The sequence below is a fragment of the Blennius ocellaris genome, assembly GCF_963422515.1.
Source record: "Blennius ocellaris genome assembly, chromosome: 12".
NCBI classification, from domain to species: Eukaryota; Metazoa; Chordata; class Actinopteri; order Blenniiformes; family Blenniidae; genus Blennius; species Blennius ocellaris.
In genome coordinates this window covers 2,751,832-2,775,241 of record NC_137661.1, presented here as the reverse complement: position 1 = coordinate 2,775,241, position 23,410 = coordinate 2,751,832, and the positions used below count along the sequence as shown (strand labels likewise).

General features: G+C 44.6%; 1 protein-coding gene across 1 annotated transcript in view; it reads left to right on the top strand.

Moving 5' to 3' along the window:
* The window catches only part of tgfbr3 (transforming growth factor, beta receptor III), a 101,444-nt gene that overhangs the window by 20,615 nt on the left and 57,419 nt on the right, over positions 1-23,410 (top strand). Inside the window, exon 3 of the mRNA XM_080506128.1 lies at positions 13,946-14,133. Coding sequence (XP_080362254.1) covers positions 13,946-14,133 — 188 coding nt within the window. The remainder of the gene's footprint in view (positions 1-13,945; positions 14,134-23,410) is intronic.

Genomic DNA, 23,410 nt, shown 5'->3' with positions numbered 1-23,410 from the left:
ATAGAACAACACAGTCAACATAGAACCCCCCAGTCAACATAGAACCCCCCAGTCAACATAGAACCCCCAGTCAACATAGAACAACACAGTCAACATAGAACCCCCCAGTCAACATAGAACAACACAGTCAACATAGAACCCCCCAGTCAACATAGAACAACACAGTCAACATAGAACCCCCCAGTCAACATAGAACCCCCCAGTCAACATAGAACAACACAGTCAACATAGAACCCCCCAGTCAACATAGAACAACACAGTCAACATAGAACAACACAATCAACATAGAACCCCCCAGTCAACATAGAACAACACAGTCAACATAGAACCCCCAGTCAACATAGAACCTCCCAGTCAACATAGAACCCCCCAGTCAACATAGAACCTCCCAGTCAACATAGAACAACACAGTCAACATAGAACCCCCCAGTCAACATAGATCAACACAGTCAACATAGAACCCCCCAGTCAACATAGAACAACACAGTCAACATAGAACCCCCCAGTCAACATAGAACCCCCCAGTCAACATAGAACCTCCCAGTCAACATAGAACCCCCCAGTCAACATAGAACCCCCCAGTCAACATAGAACAACACAGTCAACATAGAACCCCCCAGTCAACATAGAACCTCCCAGTCAACATAGAACCCCACAGTCAACATAGAACAACACAGTCAACATAGAACCCCCCAGTCAACATAGAACCTCCCAGTCAACATAGAACAACACAGTCAACATAGAACCTCCCAGTCAACATAGAACCCCCCAGTCAACATAGAACAACACAGTCAACATAGAACCCCCCAGTCAACATAGAACAACACAGTCAACATAGAACCCCCCCAGTCAACATAGAACCTCCCAGTCAACATAGAACCCCACAGTCAACATAGAACCCCCCAGTCAACATAGAACCTCCCAGTCAACATAGAACCCCCCAGTCAACATAGAACCCCCCAGTGAACATAGAACCCCCCAGTCAACATAGAACCCCCCAGTCAACATAGAACCTCCCAGTCAACATAGAACCCCCCAGTCAACATAGAACCCCCCAGTCAACATAGAACCTCCCAGTCAACATAGAACCCCCCAGTCAACATAGAACCTCCCAGTCAACATAGAACCCCCCAGTCAACATAGAACCTCCCAGTCAACATAGAACCCCCAGTCAACATAGAACCCCCCAGTCAACATAGAACCTCCCAGTCAACATAGAACCCCCCAGTCAACATAGAACCTCCCAGTCAACATAGAACCCCCCAGTCAACATAGAATCCCCAGTCAACATAGAACAACACAGTCAACATAGAACCCCCCAGTCAACATAGAACCCCCCAGTCAACATAGAACCCCCAGTCAACATAGAACAACACAGTCAACATAGAACCCCCCAGTCAACATAGAACAACACAGTCAACATAGAACCCCCCAGTCAACATAGAACAACACAGTCAACATAGAACCCCCCAGTCAACATAGAACCCCCCAGTCAACATAGAACAACACAGTCAACATAGAACCCCCCAGTCAACATAGAACCCCCCAGTCAACATAGAACCCCCCAGTCAACATAGAACAACACAGTCAACATAGAACAACACAGTCAACATAGAACCCCCCAGTCAACATAGAACAACACAGTCAACATAGAACCCCCAGTCAACATAGAACCTCCCAGTCAACATAGAACAACACAGTCAACATAGAACCCCCCAGTCAACATAGAACAACACAGTCAACATAGAACCCCCCCAGTCAACATAGAACCCCCCAGTCAACATAGAACAACACAGTCAACATAGAACCCCCCAGTCAACATAGAACAACACAGTCAACATAGAACCCCCAGTCAACATAGAACCTCCCAGTCAACATAGAACCCCCAGTCAACATAGAACCTCCCAGTCAACATAGAACAACACAGTCAACATAGAACCCCCCAGTCAACATAGAACAACACAGTCAACATAGAACCCCCCAGTCAACATAGAACAACACAGTCAACATAGAACCCCCCAGTCAACATAGAACAACACAGTCAACATAGAACCCCCCAGTCAACATAGAACCTCCCAGTCAACATAGAACAACACAGTCAACATAGAACCCCCCAGTCAACATAGAACAACACAGTCAACATAGAACCCCCCAGTCAACATAGAACCTCCCAGTCAACATAGAACAACACAGTCAACATAGAACCTCCCAGTCAACATAGAACCCCCCAGTCAACATAGAACAACACAGTCAACATAGAACAACACAATCAACATAGAACCCCCCAGTCAACATAGAACAACACAGTCAACATAGAACCCCCAGTCAACATAGAACCTCCCAGTCAACATAGAACCCCCCAGTCAACATAGAACCTCCCAGTCAACATAGAACAACACAGTCAACATAGAACCCCCCAGTCAACATAGATCAACACAGTCAACATAGAACCCCCCAGTCAACATAGAACAACACAGTCAACATAGAACCCCCCAGTCAACATAGAACCCCCCAGTCAACATAGAACCTCCCAGTCAACATAGAACCCCCCAGTCAACATAGAACCCCCCAGTCAACATAGAACAACACAGTCAACATAGAACCCCCCAGTCAACATAGAACCTCCCAGTCAACATAGAACCCCACAGTCAACATAGAACAACACAGTCAACATAGAACCCCCCAGTCAACATAGAACCTCCCAGTCAACATAGAACAACACAGTCAACATAGAACCTCCCAGTCAACATAGAACCCCCCAGTCAACATAGAACAACACAGTCAACATAGAACCCCCCAGTCAACATAGAACAACACAGTCAACATAGAACCCCCCCAGTCAACATAGAACCTCCCAGTCAACATAGAACCCCACAGTCAACATAGAACCCCCCAGTCAACATAGAACCTCCCAGTCAACATAGAACCCCCCAGTCAACATAGAACCCCCCAGTGAACATAGAACCCCCCAGTCAACATAGAACCCCCCAGTCAACATAGAACCTCCCAGTCAACATAGAACCCCCCAGTCAACATAGAACCCCCCAGTCAACATAGAACCTCCCAGTCAACATAGAACCCCCCAGTCAACATAGAACCTCCCAGTCAACATAGAACCCCCCAGTCAACATAGAACCTCCCAGTCAACATAGAACCCCCAGTCAACATAGAACCCCCCAGTCAACATAGAACCTCCCAGTCAACATAGAACCCCCCAGTCAACATAGAACCTCCCAGTCAACATAGAACCCCCCAGTCACCATAGAACAAGTAACAAGCCAGACGGGTTGAAAGGAAACACAAATACAATAACAATACTGTCAATAATCACTGCTAGTAAACGACATCAGAATGCACACAAAGATGTAGTGTAATTAACTGATCTACAGTAGCTTTCCTTACAAATTATTAGAATACAGTTATACAATTTCAACTGCATCCATCTTTTGAAAATAGGCAAGGAAAGGGTCCAAACATCGTGGAATGTTTTAACTGAGCCTTTTGTTGTGTATCTGATTTATATATAATCTTTCCTAATTGGATCACATTTGTGAAGACGCTCCACTGTGCTGTCCAATAGGCTTGTAGAGGTCTGATGTCAGTGGGTCTCTACCTTTTAAAGGTTGAAGACCCTCTTAAGCCGCCGTCCCACTGCGCAGTATAAGCCAAGACGGGTTTCTGTGCCTGTGGAGGGACAATGGTACGGAAACAACCATAACCAGCGGTCAAGGTTGTTGGTCAGCCTCTGTTGACGTGGCGAGCTCTGCAGGGACCACGGGTCTGATGAGGAGGAACAACAACGCTGCCGTCTGCTACTTGGTAGTGACGCTCGTCACTCTCAACAAGATATTCAAAAAGCTTATCGGCACCTTACGAACTTTTCCCCTGGGATCTGATATTTCGTCCCAGGCGAAATATCTTTTCTGATCTTTGTTTTTGTACAGAGAGGGGATGTTGAAACGTTCTTCAGCCAGTTTTATGACGTGAACGGCTCTTTCTTTTTATCACTTCAACTTGCAACGATTAGTCATAGAAAATTATATTCACTAGTCAAAACTAAAGTAACACCATCAGTGTAAAATTCAGACGAAAAGAACTACAGTGTTTGCTCATTTAAATGACATTGTTGAAGTTTGCTATTTGACTTCTCGTTCAGCTTTGAGCTTTTTGGCGACGTTCATCCCTCGGCCATTGACCAGCTCGCCTCGTCTTTACGTCCAGGAGACGGGCTGCAGCAAAAACTGTCCAGTCTGGACAGACAGCTGCTCCGTCTTTCAGATAGAGCCAGGTGCCTGGCGAGGGGGACAAGAAGACAAACGACCCCAGGTGACGGCGCTCTGCTTCCACTGCAGGGATCTTGATCTGAGTGAAAGTAGAAGAAGCCCCGCTACGCTGTTGACGGAACACATGCTTTCTTGTGTGCGGCCATGATTGATGAGCTCGGCGTCCCGGGAGCAGCGGGGGGGACGTTTCTCTGGCGTCCTGACGCCTGGTCTTCTCAGGTACAGGGTGGCCCTCCGAGCTCTGCTCAGCTCTGCTCGGTGCACGACCGTCCACCTGTGAGCTCCAAACTGTTACCCTCACTCTGTGTCCACCGAAGGCCGTCCACCGATAGAATGGGGTCTAGTTCACTGATGGGGGGGGCCGGTGAGTCTTGAGTCGTTCTCAGCTGGCCTCAGACACTTGTCGTTTTGAACAGCCAGCTCTTGTTTCGCGACTGCGTCGACAACTTTTGACCTCTTTGATATTGTGGGTCCAGACGGCACATGTCAGCACCCATCGTTCAGTCGTGTAATGGTAGCGCTGCCGGCAGAGTCCCTCTCAGCCGTCTCACTTTACACAGTGGCTCCTGTTTTCCTCTGGGAGTTCGCCTTGTCATCCAGCCCTTCAAAGCCCCCTGATTTCTGTCTGCATTGGGAAGTGGGGAAGAAGCTGTCTTCTCTGCTGGCCTTTGGCTCTGCTGCTTCTGATTGCTCTTTTCTTCTTGTTGTGTTTTGTTTAGTTTTGTTTCTCCCGTCACGTTCAAACATCATTGTGATGACTAGTAACCACACTCCGCTGGCATTTTTTCCCTATTTTGAGAAACCAAAAATACTCCTGACCATATTCTTGTGCTGGACCAAAGATGAAGAAACAAAGTGAACCGATTTCTCCAGATGTTTTTTTTTCGATTAATAATTACAAATACATTTGAATACCACCACCATCACCACTGCTACTGTGTTTTCATGACGCAAAAAAAGGACAAACTAATAGACCAGGCTGACAAACAATAGTGGAGTTGTGAATTTGATGGGAGGTGTTTTTACCAGTCGCTTTGCTTTATTACCATTTTAAGCTTTTTATTGCAGTCTTCTAACTTTCTCTCATTCAGTCCTGCCTCGCTTTCATATGAAAATACACACGGTTAATAATTCGTATTCTACATCCTATAAGGATGATGAAGAGGTGCAACTTCTCTCAGGTTTTACATTCTAAAAGATTGCAGTTTGACAGCCCGACGATCAAAGTTTTACGAAGGTCTGCAGTAGCTTTGAGACGTCTCACACTTTTTCCCATTACGGACATCGTAAGATTGTACACAATGGCGTGGATGTATAGAGATACTCTTAACTATGAACGTTAAATACCTGTGCAAAGCTACTGAAATAATATATTATTTTGAGGAGGATGTACTTACATTTGTTTCTGTTGACTTGATTCTTTTTAAATTTTTATTTATGCACTTTATTGCAAAAATCATTTAAAAAAAAATGTGTATAGCAAATACACTCAGGAAAAGCTTTTCAGTCCAAGTAAAGAAGATAAAATGGCTTGTTGATTAAAAAAAAAAAAAAGCTGATGAGATTACACTACAAAACCGTGCCGATCACACCCAAACACCAAAGAGTGTTGATTGAGTTACAGACAGATTTGTGGCATCTTGACTTCAGATTTCACACTTTGATGGGGGGAGTTTACGACTTCCCTAATGCAGTTCGGTCTCACCCTGTGCCCCCCCCCCCCTCCACTTCATGTCATTCCAGCTTCCTCCACTTATTCCTCCAATTTTACAGCCCGGAGATAAATCCTTTTCATAGGCAGGACCAGAGAAGTGAACTTACTCAACCCTTATGAAAGGCTTTGCTCACTTCCTGTAGTAGTGGCTGGAGGTTGAGGGGCGAGTGGGCGGCGCTAATGTCAACACTGCACAGTTAGTAATTCTTTGGTCCCAAGCCCCTCAGGAAAACAAAAGATGGTTGAATATTACGTTCCCCAAACTGGTTAGCGTGGCTCACGGTCCATGGGAAGCAGGCCCTGCAGCCAGAAGGAGAGCGAGCGGAGGATTCCTCTAATCCTGCTCCTCATATGGGAACTGGCATATCTCTGGAGAAGAGATTGAAACAGGGTTTGCTTATGGTATTTAACCTGGCCTTATCTTGTCATTACATTATTGGAAAGGTATGTTCAAAACTCATTAAGTTGTCTTATTGTTCTCTTCAGCACTGCTGTTTTTCTTTTTCTGTTTTGTGTGTGTGTGTGTGTGTGTGTGTGTGTGTGTGTGTGTGTGTGTGTGTGTGTGTGTGTGTGTGTGTGTGTGCGTGCCTGTCTTTGTGGTCTTCAGTGCTCCTCACTTTCTTTTACATCTGAAGAAGTACAATCAGAAATACTGGGAACGGAACATACAAGGATGTGTACATACACACAAGAGGGAAGGTTTTGTTTGTTTATCTTCGGAAATGGCTTTGTGGGAATATCAGATTTGTCCCGAACTGGCATACGCGCTGACATCACTTCCTGTACCCTGGCTGGCTGAATGCCGCACCGTGCAAGTCAACAAAACAGATCGTCCATGTTGTGTGCTGGCAGTGGACTCTGGTGGCAGCTGAGCCTCACAGAGACATGTCACACTTTCTTTCATCTCGTTCTGGGACTTTGCCAATGAAAGGCCAAAAAGATGGCTGTAGTTTAAGCTTGGCCACGTTTCTCTTTGAAGTGACCGCCTGGCACAGCAAGACGCTGCTGCTGGTTGTCACGTTGCTGGAACGCTGGCTGGAAGCGCAGGTCTTTCCGCGTGTGGAGCCCCTGCATTGGATGTCCTCTGCCGCGCTGAGCTGCAGGTTGAAGTTCATCATTATGTAGACATTAAAAGTCATCTGTGGTCATTTTCATTGTTGTAATGGCTCGATAGCAAATTACTATTGTGCTCCATTGAAGGAGATTCTTCACTTCCTTCCTCTGAATGTTCGTCGTAATACTGAGTTTACTCTTTCATCTGTGCCTTGCGCCCCCAGACCGTCTTGGCGACATCATTTAACAACAACAATGTTGGACTTCATGCTTCAGGTTGAGCTGCAGGAGCCGCTGATCCGAGTCGCTTTCATTTCTAGAGTGCGAGGAGGAGCAGGAGTATTTCTGTTCTCTGTGTCTTCTTCTGCATTTAATATATATATATATATAATAGTATAATGGGTGAGTTACAGCACCACCTCATGGCCAGGCATAGGTACTACATCATTTTCAGCCATGTTCATAGTGACGTGTGGACACATTCTTTTTAAAGAACACAGTTTTGGCTTGTATAACTGAGTTAAATTTGATCATGATTCTCTGCATAATTTCATGTTACCTTTTAGGCTTTTAATTTTGAAATAGGACAAGATCTTGAAAAGCAGGTCGAGCACTCTTGAAAGTAAATTTCAAAAAAAATGTTCAGGCACATCTTCAATCTGAATTGACAAATTACTGGAACAGACTATGTGAAAGAGATATTGGTGTTTGAGTCACAAAAGAGGTTCTGGTCCAAAGGAGAGACCGCCAAGGACTGTGAAAATTGTATGATGACATCACTGGCCAGACTTCGGACAGATTCAATTGATCAAACATAAGTATTTTCACAGTCACCCAGATTAATGTGGATTTACTACACCCGCTTCCTGTCTTACCTCAAATGCAATCACAGTGGAGCCTAAACACATTTCAGGCAATGTATAATAATAAAAGAATATCATTAATATCTTTTTACAGAAAATGCATTTTCTCCACACGTGGCCTTGTAACTCCATATTCTGTGTTCATTGACAGTATATTTGATACTAATCTCCCCCATAAGAGAAGAAATAAACATTGTGCCGGTGGTGGCTTGGAGAAAAGCCAGTCGGGTAAGGTGCACGTCAATCACGGCTGCAGAGTTTCCACCTTCATGTGTTTCACTCATGGATTTAGTCAGTCTGATCATGAACCAGGGAGAAATATACCAACGTTTGAAAAAGAATCTCACTGGTGAAAATAAAGCACGCCAAGGTAATTAAATGTTCAGTTTCTGTGAATGCAAATGGGAAAAGTGACGTCACCAAACGGTAGTGAAAGTGATAACTGAAGGAACAAACACTGAGTTTGTGTGTGAGAGCTCTACAAAGTAAATGGTGCACGACGTCTTCCTCCGTCACGGCCTGACACATAAATAATGTCTGGCTCTGATCCTCGCTGTGCTTTTATGAAACATCTGAGAACATCGCTCTGACCTCACATCTTGAAAGTCACTTATTAGCCATTTCTCCAGCCATGGCTTGGTACATGTCAAACAACATCTTATTAACACTACTGTTGTGATCCCTCTGTCCTACTGCTGTATACGGCACATAATAGTTGCAAAAAGGCCACTATGGTTGTAGAACTTCTTGAAGTTCAAGGTAGTACTTTAATCAATAATTGTTCCACATGCTTGAGGATGTTCTTTCACAGTGTTTCAGTATGTATGGGCTCGTAGAGACATTCAGTTTAGTTCCGAGAGCCTTCTCTGCTCAGGCTGGACGGGTTTTTCAGATACGGAACAACGGCTTCTCTTATTCGTCCTCGGTGGGAGTTTGTCTCCGGCCTCCTCAAAGCCCCCGGCCCTGACGGAAACCAAAGGCTCTGTCCCACTTTGCTGATTAGGAAGCAGGGCAGAACCAGAAATGCAGATCAACAAAGTGACGGCAGAAGCACAGCTTGTGCTGGGCCCCCTGATGCACCCCGGGGTTCTTCTCTGCCTTCACATTTTGGGATCAAATGAGGTGTGACAAGAACTGAGCTCCGTCTCCACGTAATGGAACTGAGTGGAGTGACGGGCCAGAAATCTAGTGGCAGACAATTAGAGCAGCAGGAATCCCAAGTGATTCAGTAGACTAAAGAAAATGATCATCATCTCCAAGCATTTGTGTAACTGTTGTCTGAATGAGAGAGAGAGAGAGAGAGAGAGAGAGAGAGAGAGAGTTGCATTTCTCATTGTTCTGATTGAAGAAAGAACCAAGACTGTCAAAAGAAGCTGCCGCAGTTCTGACTGTGAGAAAAAGAGTTTCTGACATCGTTTATTCGCCCAACAAAGGCCTGTAACGGCGCCTTGAGCTCCCCTCCCAGTGCTCCCGGTGCTCCCAGTACTCCCAGTACTCCCAGTACTCCCAGTGCTCCCAGAGCTCCCGGTGCTCCCAGAGCTCCCGGTACTCCCGGTGCTCCCAGAGCTCCTGGTACTCCCAGAGCTCCCGGTACTCCCGGTGCTCCCGGTGCTCCCAGAGCTCCCAGAGCTCCCGGTATTCCTGGTGCTCCCGGTGCTCCCGGTGCTCCCAGAGCTCCCAGAGCTCCCAGTGCTCCCAGTGCTCTGCTGTGGAGCACCAAGTGCCACACAGAGAAAGTAAGTACCGAGCTGGGGAGCATTTAGCAGTCAAACATTGCTAAATGGGAGCGAAACGTAAATATGATGAAAGATGATCTGAGATTTGATTGTATTTTTTGGGTTATTGAAGCATCCAGTGACACAGTTACGTTCCTCATCGGCTCGTTGTCTTTTGATGTTTGGTTTCGTATCCAGTGACGGAAAACTGCTTCGTGATCGTTTAACTTTGTGTGTTAAGATTCTTTTTTCCTTTCAGAGACTTGATGGATGAGCCGCCAGTGAAATGTTTAGAATGGCTTCATCTCAAGTCCACGCAATAGTGTTGCTGTCTCAATGTAAAATTTCATTTTTGTTGTGTGTTTTATTTTTAAAGTGGACCTTGGGAGATCATCCAAGTCATCTATTGTCAAGAGAACATTTTATCCTACATTTTCTTTTAATAAAAGCCTGAACATTAGGGAGTCTGTCTGGAGATATCTCATATCCCTGAAAGGTAATGCTGGATGAAGCTGGAATCACTAGGGACCAACATATGGGAGTGATTTTTAATGTCACTGTAAGAATTGAGGATTCCTGGACCGTTGTCTCCAGGAATCATTATTATTCCTTACAAATGTAATAAAATCCAGTGGTGGCTATACATCTTATCCAGGGAACACTTTTCCCGAAAGGTAAGTTGAGATAAAACCATAATCAATACCTTCTAAGTCTGGTGACTAATCGTTCTTCTGTGATTAAATACCTTATCTGAGTGTATGCAACTTTTGGAAAATATGCAAAACAAAGCATCATCAGCCACTTTGATTTTTAAAAAAATTAAATAATTTTTTTTTTTTCACAATATTAAAGTTTTTTTCTGAATCTTTTACATTACTTAGGAAGCTACAACACCACTGGGATGTAGCATATGTGAACTAATGATAAAGATTACGTCCTTCCAGTCTTGCCTGAACGTTCAGAATTTGACGGTAATCATCAGACATAGTTCAAAGAGGTAAAACTCGATCAAACCAGATTCACCATAGATTTCCTCTGAGAACAAATAAACACCTCTCATGAATTCCAAATATTTCTGACAGTTTCCAAAGCCTTTCCTTTTCTTCTAAAAAAAAAAACCACGGTCTCCCCACAATGGCTGCCCTACTTTCCTCATCACGTGGTGCTTTTCTTTTTGTCCCGTATGAGTCTCTGTTCTGTTGTATTTTCAAACAATTAGACAATCCAATCGTTGCCCAACAAATGGTGTAATCTTTTGGCAGTCGCCCAGAAAGGGCTCAGGCCTCCTTTGTTTGTCATGCAGTTGTTTGTTATTCTCCATGTGTGAGGGGAAAAAGTGAGTTGACGTGCCCTCCGACGTGTTTGTGGGAGTGAGGCGTGATGACATGGTGGGGAAGGGAGTAGGCTTTCAGTCCTCTGGGAGGAAGAGGGAGGTTGGAGAGGTGGGGGGGGGGGGGGGGGGGGGGGGGTTGAAATGCTGATACACCACAGGTTTTTACCATTAGACCCTGTGTTGTTTTCGGCCACGGCAAGAAGATTCTGCCAGGGTTTTAATGTGCGTCTGCTCACAATAAGCCTGGACGACGAGCTCTCCGGGTTTGACTGGGCTGCAGAAGAGACACGGCACCAACTCCAGGTTCAGTGTCTGTCAGGGGCTTGGGATTCGTCTCCAGAGACAAATATGGTAACAATAAAACCTCTGTGTTCCTCTCACAACAAAGCTATGCCATACATGATCTCTGGCTTTGTGCTGATCTAACATGGACTTATTGCACATCACGGAAAGAGAAAACAATAGCGATGTGTTCTGAGTGCAAGAAAAAGAAAAAAACCCAGAAACCTTTTCCCCGAGCTGTACCCCAGTGCTGAGCCTCTGTGTGTTTGGAGTCAGTTGGAGGGAGTTCAACATTGTTATCTAACTGTCTTTCACTCAACCTTTAATTATTTCCAAATGTTCCATCTGATTGCCATTGGCAGCCTTCGCATGTTTTGTGTGATGGATTTGAAATGTGAGCGGGCCTCGGCTGGCAGAATGATGTACGGGCAAGGTTTGACCTTGAGGGGGGAAAACAAAACACAAAAACCCCCAAAACTAAACCTCACTTTCGCATATTATGCTCAAGTCTATCATGGAGAACGAGCTCCTTCAGTGCCTGTTGGAAAAGCTGTAGTTGTGGGCGTTGAGTGAGGATTCCACTGTGAAGGTGCTCCACACCAGAGGAAGCTCTCACGTCGTGATGAAGTTCACAACTCACCTCAGTGTTCAGCTGATAAAAGGAAGTTACAAATCATGTCGGAGGCGTTCGGGATGCTCAGTGCAAACTCAGTGCACATGAGTGGTAGAGTGGAGATGGAAGATAAATCAGATCGAGGGTTGAATGTCCTTGTACCGTGCTGAGACGCCGTCCAGACCCTCAGGTTGTGGCGCCTGTGAACTTGGCAGATGAAACAAGAGAAAGTTCCTGAGAGATGGTGACGGAGCACTTCCACTTGATAGGTCTGCTGCAGCTGAAAGACAGTCAGGCACAATTAGTTTGTATTGATGCTATCAATATCCCCGGCAGATGCTTTCTTCTCCTCCTGATGGACTCTGCTGGGATGTTTTTACAACAACGTTGTAGATACAACACACTCTAGTTTTATGGTCTTCAAGGAAAATGTTTACTCAGCATAGGAAAAAAACAAAAAAAAATCATAATCCTGATTAAAATTCGATTAATCGAGCAGCCCTAACTCAGCCTTTCCCCTCATTGACAGATTTTGAGGCATCCATAAAAGCCTTTATTTGTAACGCCACACATCGTCTTTGGAAAAGTCCTGGCTACACAGTGAAGGCCACCACAAAGTCCTCCTCTCCCGGCGAGGACATGTGCTCCCTTTATACTTTACACTTGGTAGAGATAAAGTTAGCATTAAGAGGTTGAAATGAGTGCTTTCTGAGAACTATGGCCAGCTGTCCTTCCGTATGATTGTCATATTTGACATTCCTCACAGGACGATAAAGGTGTATATGCATTTATGGAGGCAATTATGGGATTTGTTACTGGTTTTTATTGTTGTGGTTGTTTCTCCCTCCTATTTTTGTGGATTTACTGGTCTCCTTTCATGTCGTTTGTTTTAGTAATGGAAGGTATGATTCTCATGTTTATGGTAGGGTGGGAAAGGAAATTAGGGAGAGAAGGACTCTGTTAGAAAATAGTGATTCATCAGCATTTGCACAGAACTTCTCTGTTCTGTCACTGAAATAAAACTGGAGAGATGAAAAAACCACCTAATCTACTGCTGATGGAAGTTGTTTGAATAGTGCAAGCTGTTGCAGTGGATGACCTCATGTTTCCGTTTCAGGTTTTCAGTTGCCAGCAGTTTTTTTCTTCTTCCTGCAAGTGTTTTCAGCTCATCACACTCAACCTGTGGAAATGTAGATGTTTTGTTGCTTTATTTATATTCTAAACATGTCTAATATGGTATACATCTGCATGTTGTTGGACTACACAACCAATCAGACTGAAATATGACATGATCTTTTAATGGTTTCCTGGGAAATATTCCTGTATCTGAATGAATCTGGACATTCACTGGCACACTGGGCGTTCCTGGTCCAAGCACGAGTTGGGCCAAAACTTAGCAGGTTGTGATATTTATAGTTTGCTTTCATTTGACATTTGTGCTGCATATAGCATAGAGATACATCCTCCTGTCCTTGTCCTGGTGGGACTCTGGTTCTGGGTTTGATGCTCCAGACACTTGCAACCACACAGACTTCCCTCATAGTACAATAGTGGTGAAGAGCATTTGATTCATCTACCATAAGTCCTGGTTCAAACTGGGCATTTATGAATGATCACTGGAACCCTCACACCAGGAAACCTCTGGAAATGATCCTGAATTGTTTCAAGCTAATGGTTAACAATAAAATGTCTCTGTTCGTCTGTTGGCAGCGAGGAGTTGTGAGCTCGGAAAACAAAACTCAGAAGATAATTGACTAGTAATTTATAAAAAACCACATCTCTGACCTCCACCTAAATCCTCTTATAACAATGTATTTATTTTTTTCCACTACCGTAAGACTGTTTGAGCTGTTTTGATTCCTCAGTGAAGGACAGGATGACAGGTCAAGATGTGGGCGGTAAGAACTGAACCATTACTGGTTCAATTGCAGGGATGTTTCTATCTTCATAAGGCCACAGGAAATGGTTCTCATGGTTCGTACTGACGACAGAACGTCCGGTTTGACCAATGGATTTTAATATAATATGTATGGTCAAACTGCAGCAGCATTGTCTTAAATTCTTCTTTCTGGTGTGTTCGCCTCTGCAGGACCTTTGTTTCGCAGCCCATGCGAGCTGCTGCCGTCGGGGACGGGCCACCCGGTGCAAGCTGTCCTGAAGAGCTTCACGGCCTTGGCAGGGTGTGCGAGCAGAGCCACCATCAGCCAACCGCAGGAGGTCCACATCATCAACCTGAGAGGCCGCGCTGCAGAGGGACCAGACCACTCTGTGGCCAAGGTGAGTCTCCTCAGACTGCACAGGAATATGTACGAGGAGGCCTCCGGTTAACGGTGGACTCGGCCTCACGCTGCCTGGAGGCGTTTGGGTTCATCGTCCTGTTGAGCCACGGGGCGACCGTGGCTCAGGTGGTAGAGTGGTCGTCTTTCGGAGTGAGAGGTCGGAGGTTCGATCCCAGTCTACACCGGTCTATGTGTCGAAGTGTCCTTGGGCAAGACATTGAACCCTAAATTGTTCCCAGTGGTCAACTAGCGCCTTGCATGGCAGCTCTGTCCCATTGGTGTGTGAATGTGAGCGTGAATGGGTGAGTGAGCTGATATGTAAAGCGCTTTGGGACTACACTCAGTGTGGTTAGAAGGCGCTATATAAATCTAGACCATTTACCATTTGAAAAAGAAAAGCTGGGTTGGGCCGTCCAACTAAGCGCAAAGCAGATGGGAGGCTGTGGGAGCCTCCCATTGGTTCAATGTGCCTTCAATCTTTTTTAATCAATCCCCAACAGGGTCACCAGCCAAGCAGCCCCACACCATCACACCTCCTCCTCCATGCTTCACGGTGGAAACCATACATGGAGAAACCACACCTTCACCTTAGTGGGTGGAACCAAAGCTCTCAAATTGGGACTCATCAGACTAGAGCATAGACTTCCACTGGTCTAATGTCCATTCCTTGTGTTTCTCGGCCCAAACTCCTGTCCTCTGCTTGTGGTGGCGTCCTTGCAGCCGTTGGACCACGGAGGCCTGTATCGGTGCCACTTCCTCCTCTGGGTTGTTGTCGAGAGCGTCTGCTGGTAGAACTCTGTGCCATTGATCTGGGGTGGCGTTAACTGGTGATGTCTGAGGCTGGCGGCTCCCCTCAGCAGCACAGGTGACCTGTGGCCTTCCTGTCCTGGCCCGTCCTCACGTCGGACCGCTCTGTGCTCGTGTGTGTTGCTTTTAGCGACGTTCAGAGTTCTCTGCATTTTTCCACACTGACTTTCAGTCCTTTAAGTAATGATGGACTGTCATTTCTCTTTACTTAGCGGGTCGTCGCTCGTCATAATGTGAATTCTCACAGCTGTCACACAGGGCTGTCCACTTGTGTACAACACAATGGAGTTCCCAGCCCTGTTCAGAAGGCAAGAAAGTCCACAAGTGAAACCTGATGTGAAAACCATTTCAGGTGTCAGCGATGCAAAGGGTGGATACATTCAGGGATCTAAATTTTAAAAAAAAAGGTATATTTCACACAGTTTCCTTCATAATTCAATATGTTCATTCATAGTTTCGATGCTTTCAGTGAGAATCCACAATGTAAACAGTCAAGAAATGAAAGAAAAACAACATTGAATGAGAAGGTGTGCCTTCTGCCGACATCAGCTGTGATTGGCTTCAACGGCTCGGGATGGATGGAAGGAAGGACGTTGACTGGTTGGTGTTTGAGTCGTGGCTCGTTCACAGCAGATCTTCAGCCCGGTTGTTTCCTCAAAGTGAAATGGAAAAGCACTGGCAGCCATTATCACAGTCCCAGATTAGAGTGGAGCGAATGAGGGCAGTGGAAACACTGAGTGAAGCAGATCTTACTGTTTATCTGGCCTAGAAAAAGAGTCCCTGAAAGACGAGGGAGATCTTTCACTTCATCCGTCTGCCTCTTTGTCCAGGTGTGGAAAACAAACCTACTGAGATCAAATGTTTAGTAGAGGAAATGGCCTTGTGTATTAAACTGTGTCACTTGACTCATTGGCAATGGAAGAACGCTCACTGCTGCTCAGTAAACGACTTTAATACACTTCAAATGTCCTGAGAGATCATCAGTTAAGTCTGGTAGGAAAAGAACATTCTCCAGACCTCACCATCAGATTAATTTCTCATAATTTACAATCTTGGAAAGATTAAAAAAAATAAAACCCCCAGAAAGTATTTCAACGTCTCTCTAACCACATATTTGTTTTGAGCCGCCCTCCTTAGTGCTTTAATTCCAGGTGTCAGCTCGTCTCCTGTTGGAGTCCACGAAGCTGTCCCTCCGTCTGCAGGTGATTCAGGGCTCACCTTGGGCTGCAGTCCTCCATCAGACATCCTTCACAGATGAATCACAGACCCACGGCACAGAAAGTGCTGTGTCTGGATTTCAACCTGTCCCGAGTATCATCCCCCCCCCCCCCCCCCCCCCCCCCACCACTCAGCGGTGTGAAGAGCACATGTATGGACTTGCTATTGCAGTTTCCCTGCTGATGTAAGCTTCAGTACTGCCGGGGCCAAATATACAGAGCGGCATTGTGTGTGGATCTGCTGAATCAGCAGGCAGATACTCACATTAATCTCAGGACTTAGTGACACTTGTCCCAGAGCTTTAAGGCATGAAGTTCTTTGAAAAGGGGAACTTTTGACTTTATTTACACGTTTGCCCTGTTTACACAACATGTTCAACACGTAACTTCTTGTGGTGTTTTGGCCGTCTTGTTTACACAACCGTGTTCGTAGCAGCTACAAAAGCACGTTTTTGGAAAATGGCTCCCAAGGGGACTTTTTCAAATTGTTCTGATTTGGTCGCAGTGGAAACTTGGAAAGCGAAACTTTCTGGAAACGCTGGGACTCCATCATGCCTCTGCAGGCGGCGGAAACGCTGCGACTCCACAGTAAATACTTCTTGTGCCCTTGTGTGAGTAGATGGACAATAACAACAGTATGGGTCAATGGGGACTTTCTTCTGTGGAGGACGAGCAGAGCGACACTCCCTCACCTGGAGCACGGAGCTTCTTGTGTGAAAATCAGGTTAACTGGTACTTTGTTGTTGAAGTTACAAATGAAAAATTGTACTTTGAACCATAAAAAAACCCCCAACAACAATAATAATAGTTCCCTTTTCCCTTTTCAAAAGCAGCTTATTTGTTTTAGGAATAAACCATTCATTGTTTGATTGAAAAGCCTGTAATCACCAAGCACCATCCTTCACAACAGTGTGACTGACTGGACTGTTTGAATGCTGCTGGACGTTCCTGCCAAGTCTGTTTAACCGTACAACACCAGTGTGGCGCTGCGCTGTGATCGCACATATTTGTAGGGAGAACAAACCTCATTTTGTCTGCAGATGCTGCCAGATAATTAGTTTTGCTTCACTTCACACATTCAGTTGTTCATAAATCAACAGCACACAAAGTCTGCAAGATCTCGTCTAAGAATGTGTGTTTTAAATGATATTGTGAGACGTAACATTGAGAACATGTTGGCAAATCACAGTCAAAATCCACATCCAAGATTAAAGTAGACAATAGAGATAATTACATTAACATGTTTGTTGAGTAAACAGGTTGTAAATATAAATATTAATTATGCATAGTAATAATACAGATATTTATGTGGCTAAAATGTTGTAGTTTAGAAAAATGGAAATAAAGTTGAACACTAAGAGAGTTTATATTGATGAGGTCAAAATGTTACAGAATAAGTTATTAATGGACAATAAAATAATGAAATGTGAATAAGGCCTCATTTACACAACAATCTTTCAAGTGTAAACACTTTGTACTTGAGTTCTTTACATTATTCTCCACGTGACACGCCAACAAGCCACATAACATGTTGAAATATGACGTAGTAATTAAAAAGAAGGGAATGAACATAGAGGAAGAGTTTTAAAGTAATCCAATTGAATTGTTGAGGTTATTGTCTAAAGGTTGTAAATGAAGGTGACTTGTAAAGAATAAAACTAAACAACAAACAAATATTGAATGTGAATATTTGAAAAGGATTTACAATAAATGTTTATTGTAATTGAAGGTAAACTCTTCAACGTGAAAGGAAAAAGTGAAAACGTTGAGAATAACGTTGGTTTAGAATTGTAAAGGTAGATTGTTGAGTCGATTTCTATGATTCATTTGAAATGCAATACTTCAAGTCAGTGGACAGTTTCAAGAACAAACTATCGGCTGACGTCAGTCGAAACACTGAACTGAAGGTGGGAGTACATTTTTGACAACACCATTTTGACTTTTTATCTCTTTTGTTTCAAAGTTAACAGTTTAAGAACAAAACCCAATAGAGCCTATTGACATCTGTATTGTACTCGTTTCAGTGTAACGACATCGAGCTCTTTCTCGTTTTTAAAGAAAACCTCACCTAAGTTGATTTTAGCAGCTGCTCAAAGTCACACAACCCTGACAAAAAAAGAAAAACGTTGTTTTGACTTGCTCTCGGGAGATTCCAGTGGACGGAGCAATGATTCATAAATACAGTTGGCTGACAAACTCAGGTAGCTCAGTTTGTTTTTCTAATGCTTGGCTTGTTGTTTTGTCCAACATGAATATTTGTCAGTGTTGAGTCGAGTTTATTTACTGCGAAGGAGAAGAGAATGATAAATCCAACGTTAGACTGGAAGTGACCGCTGGTTCTGTGAGGATTTACCTTCATGTGATAAAACTCACAAATGGATGTTTTTAAGCTAATTAGTACAGTCTGAGTTGATTTTAATGAGGTGCTTCAGTGGTTCCCATCTTAGATCCGTTTGGGTTGGATTGGTCGAAACTGCCCATTGCTTTTATTTTGAAGGATCCTGCTTTTGCACGTTTGTGAGAGGGGGTGTGTCTTTTGCCAAATCCTTTCTAAGGCCCCGTTTACACGACAATGTTTCAAGTGAAAATACATTTTCATTTCAGAAAAGTTTTGCGTTTTGAGAACAATGTCTATTTCCTCGGAGGAGCAGAAACCTTGGATGGCGCCTGGATATTCATATGCATTTCCCGCTGTCGTGTAAACGGGGCCTTGGAGGGAATTGATCTGGAAATGTTCAAGTAATTTAGGTTTGGAACTGAAAAAGTACTTCTTGGTTTCTACTGGCGTCACTTTAACAAAAAGCAAACCATTTGTCTGCAGAGTCAGAATCAGGTCCGTTTGTCCAACAGTTCATAGTCGAGCCTTTAATGTGGAGGAACCAGAAACCTGGCCGTCTGTCGTCCTTCCCTTTAGCCTTTAGCATAGAAGGTCACTGCAGCTCTGCTTAGACCTGTTCTGTAACAGGAGGTTCCTGATCATGATTAGATAAGAGGGCATAAGCCCTTCTCCAGACCTTGATTGCTTTACCACCTGAGACCAGGGCAGATTTGGATCTAGACGCTCCGTCGGTTCTTCAGCAGAACTGCGTTTGGGGAGAAAAGCTTCATTGGCTCATTGGCTCATTGGCAGTATCTGGACCTGACCGCCCCTGACAGGAATTCTGGCTTTAAGTAAAGGGAACCTGTCGCACCCAAGGTTTAGACTGGAGGAAGACTGTGCTCACTTCCGGGGAAAAGGAACTTGTTGCTCCTAATTATTTGTCCTTGACCCTTTAAAGTCCACAGCCAGAAGAACATGGAAGCTTGTTGACAAACACATCCCTGGTCCTACTCAACAATTTCTTCATTTGAATATTGTTATACAACATTTCTCTGACGGTTTATAGAGTGATTCCGTTTTAATATGATATTTAGTTTCTTTCTCCAAAGTGTTGCACAGGTGTATGAGTATTCTCCCAGTCTGCAGGCCTTCACATCGAATCACGACAAATGAATGTGTGGAGTTCAGTCCTCTACTCCTCGCATATATAGTTAAGTTAAGTCGGAATTTGATCAGTCAAATTCAGAGAAACAATTCAATGTTTTGGTTGTTTACAACTTGTTTACTTTTGCAAATCGCCTGTTCAAAGGACAAGTTCATGCTGTTTTTCATTAGAGCCCTTCAGTCTGAAATGTGGCTCCGTACAGAGTGATATGAAAATCTGTGGACTCCAGCAGCACCGCTTTTGAGGCAAAATATAAAGTCCACAAACCCCTTATTTTGCAGAATCATCCTTTCCTTCTCAGTCGATGCATAACCACCACAGTGCCTGCCAAACCTTAACATTGTTTTAAAAATATATTGAAATGCTTGACTTGCCTCCTGCACAGTATTTGCTTGTAAACCATCAACAAAAACCTTTTGGGATACGGAACCATCAACAGTAAAGTTCTTTGTCGACATGTTGTCTCAATTCAACGATGCTCCTGAATCTCTACAAGTGTCTTGTTGATTTATTGTTTTAAACCTCCAGTCATTGTTTTGTCCAGGGATTTGTAGGTGTGCCGATGCATTTCACTCCATAATTGCCCTTTTCCTGGGTTTGCTTTGGCACGTGTGTCCTTTGCTTATTTTCTGTGTGGGCTCCAGGGTGCCTGGTCAGTAGATGTCCTCCTGACTTCCCCCACTGACCCCCTCCTGCTGGGGGGGTGCAGGAGGAAACGGGGTCTGGGCCGCAGTGCGGGCTGTATTTGGATGTGCTGGATGGTAGACCCACAGCAAGAAGAGGTCTCTGTGGTTGACCGGTCTTCTGTCCGGAGGGAAGGGTTTGACTCGGCGGTTCTCTGAGTCTGCAAAGCCTCGACCAGGTACGGGACTGAGAACTGCAGCTTCACACGTCGCGCCGGGGGCTAATATGGACACAAGCGGTTGATCATGTGGCCTGAATTGGAACGCGTTTCCACATCCTGCAGTGTGTGAGGCCTGCTCTGCCCTCTTTCATGTCCACGTGTGAGAGTCGCGCCCGGCAGCCAGTCTACATTGTCAGTGAAAGACGTGAAAGCAATGAATTGTTTCCTGCCTGCGCCGGTGAACCCATTCTGCTTGGTATTAACCGGAGGGTATGAGGTGTTACCCAGGCACACACATGCACAGCTGGGCCTGACTCAGAATATGCACTTTGGCTCCGGGCCAACCTCCACACCAAAAGCTGAGTTATTAGGTGGAATAGAATCCCTCAGTGGTGGCCTGGGCACTGGGGCGGGCAGACGGGGGGGCATTTAAAGAGCTGGTTTGTACGAGAACAGCTCCAGGTGGAACGTATGCTAAACCGTCTCGCCGCTAGTCTACATCTCCAAACATCATGCTAATATTCAGGATGGTATTTAGTCGAGGAGGGGAGGCATTACTTCAGTAAAGCATTTAAAAATCAAGCGTAAACTCCAGAGTCACTGGGATTTAATACGGGAAGTGTTCATTAACAAAGCAAGTAGCAGCAGCTGTGAGGCTCTTGTCTCAACAAGAAAGAATTCGATTGGGAAATGGTTCCGTCCTGCAAGTTCTCATGGAGCTCTAATGACTTAAGTACAGCCTCCTCACAACTGTGTTCAATTGCAGCCCATAATTACCACAGAGTAATGTACAGTTTAAGGGAAGATCCTAATAATGGTCTTTTGTTACTGTCAAGGTCGCCTCTGTCTTATTGTGTAAGTCTCTGAGTGGACTATTACCTTCCAGACTGTGAGAAGAACACGTTTTACGTCTAAAGAGACAGGATTATGTGACGGACCGGAAATAATTTCAGTTCAGTCCGGTGTAGACAGATAAACTCATCATGAGGGCAACAGACTCCTACAAAGTTGGGGTAATTACTAAATCAATTCTAATAATAGATAATGTGGTCTTCAAATGCTTCTTTTAATGCAACGTTTAGATTGGGATAATATCTTTATTTTCACATCTAACATGATCTGGAAAACATGAAATCTGTCCATCTTTCACGTCATACATTGATGCATCAACGCTGCAGAAGACAGAATTCTGGAACTTTATCATGGGGGGAGAAAGTGGTCCTTATGTTTGGATTGAGACGAAGCTTCTGCTGCAGATACTTGTCTTTTACGCTGCAATTATTTAGTTTGACAAACTACAATGAGAGACTATTAAATGGTCTATTTGTGAAGAAGAATTGATCAGTGTTCCAGCGGATCAAACCAGCTCCTTTAGTTCTGTTTGTCCTGAAATGTTCCCCGACCCAGACAGTGACCACCGAGCGTCACCACACTGCACCCAGTGAAATCTGTGCCCCCCCCCCTTCCTTTTCATCCCCCAAACTGTCTTTTTATTCAACATCCCAATTAATCAGTTGGCTGTTTATTTCAAATACGCTCAACCTTTTTGTGCCTTTCCTTCCATAAAATGGCCACTTTGGACTCTTGGCTGGACAGTGTTTGCTTGAGTTTTTTTCAAATTCACATTTGTCTGAAATAAAGTAATGATTTTTTTTTTTTTAGCTCCAGTGGTCATGATCAAAGAAACAAAGCCTTTCTCTGGCTCTTGTCCCCCGTGTGGGGCTCAGCCTGGAGAGGTCAAGCAAAGGGTCCAACGCACAGCGTGGCTGCCAGGGCAAGGCGACATGCTTCACAAGGTCGTCCTACCCATAAACGATGGCAGAGACATTTTTACGTTTACACAAAATTGAGTTACGGTTTAAAAAAAACCCAAAAAACAACAAACAACAATCCAATCTCAGAGAGCCTCAGAAGGGGGGGGGGGGGGGGGGGGGGGGGGGGAGCGACTCATTGTTCATCCCACCTCGGGACCCAGTGGGATTTCCAAGCCAAATATCGTTTTTCGTTGGTTGCCTATTGACCTGAAGGTGTTTTGCCTCTGATCTCATCCTGGAGGGTCGTTCTCTCATTTCCCCGCTCTGGTTGTGAAGGTGGAGGTATCAGCTTGGAACATTTTTCCACATGCTCCCCGTCACATGTCACCGTGGCCTTTTGCACCAGACGACCACCACATGTGCGTTATTGCACACACACACACACACACACACACACACACACACACACACACACACACACACACACACACACACACACACACACACACACACACATGCACAGAGAGACCTGGCGGGGCTTACAGTAAGGGTGATAAGGTAAAGAATAAATAAAGGGCTGGAGATATCTCAAGTCTTTCTCTCTAATCACTTTGCCCAGAGCAAACATCAAACACAGGCACTGGCTCGGAATCAGGGTGAGGCAGAGCACATGATTGTTTTATCAGCTGGAATTGGCTGATATCTGTGCCTGTGAGTGACTGGCTGGAGGAACTGGCCGGCGCAAACAGCTGGCCGGAGCACAGCATCAGATATGAGCTTGACTACATGACAAACTGCACACGCAGCCAGCGTGTTTCTATTTCGCCTTGTTTGACGTTCTCAAACGGCAGTTTTATTCCAGGTATTCCAAACATCACCGAGGGAATTTCTAGTGGATTTTGTGGTGGTCAGTGGGGGAAAAAGAAGAAAAAAAACTACAAATTTAATTCAGATCGCTTTTTACCTGTCAGAGTGTAATCTTATGTAATCAGACCTCCAGAGAAGATCCAGTTCCTGGTTGTTCGCCATCTCATTGCAAACTGTTTGAATTAAAACACTGAAGAGTAAACAATTGGACTGTTTTTATTTCTGGCTAAATTTGGTTGTTATTAAAACGTAATTTTGCTCAAATCCTTGGTTTCTCCATAGAGCAATTGATCTCTGGCTG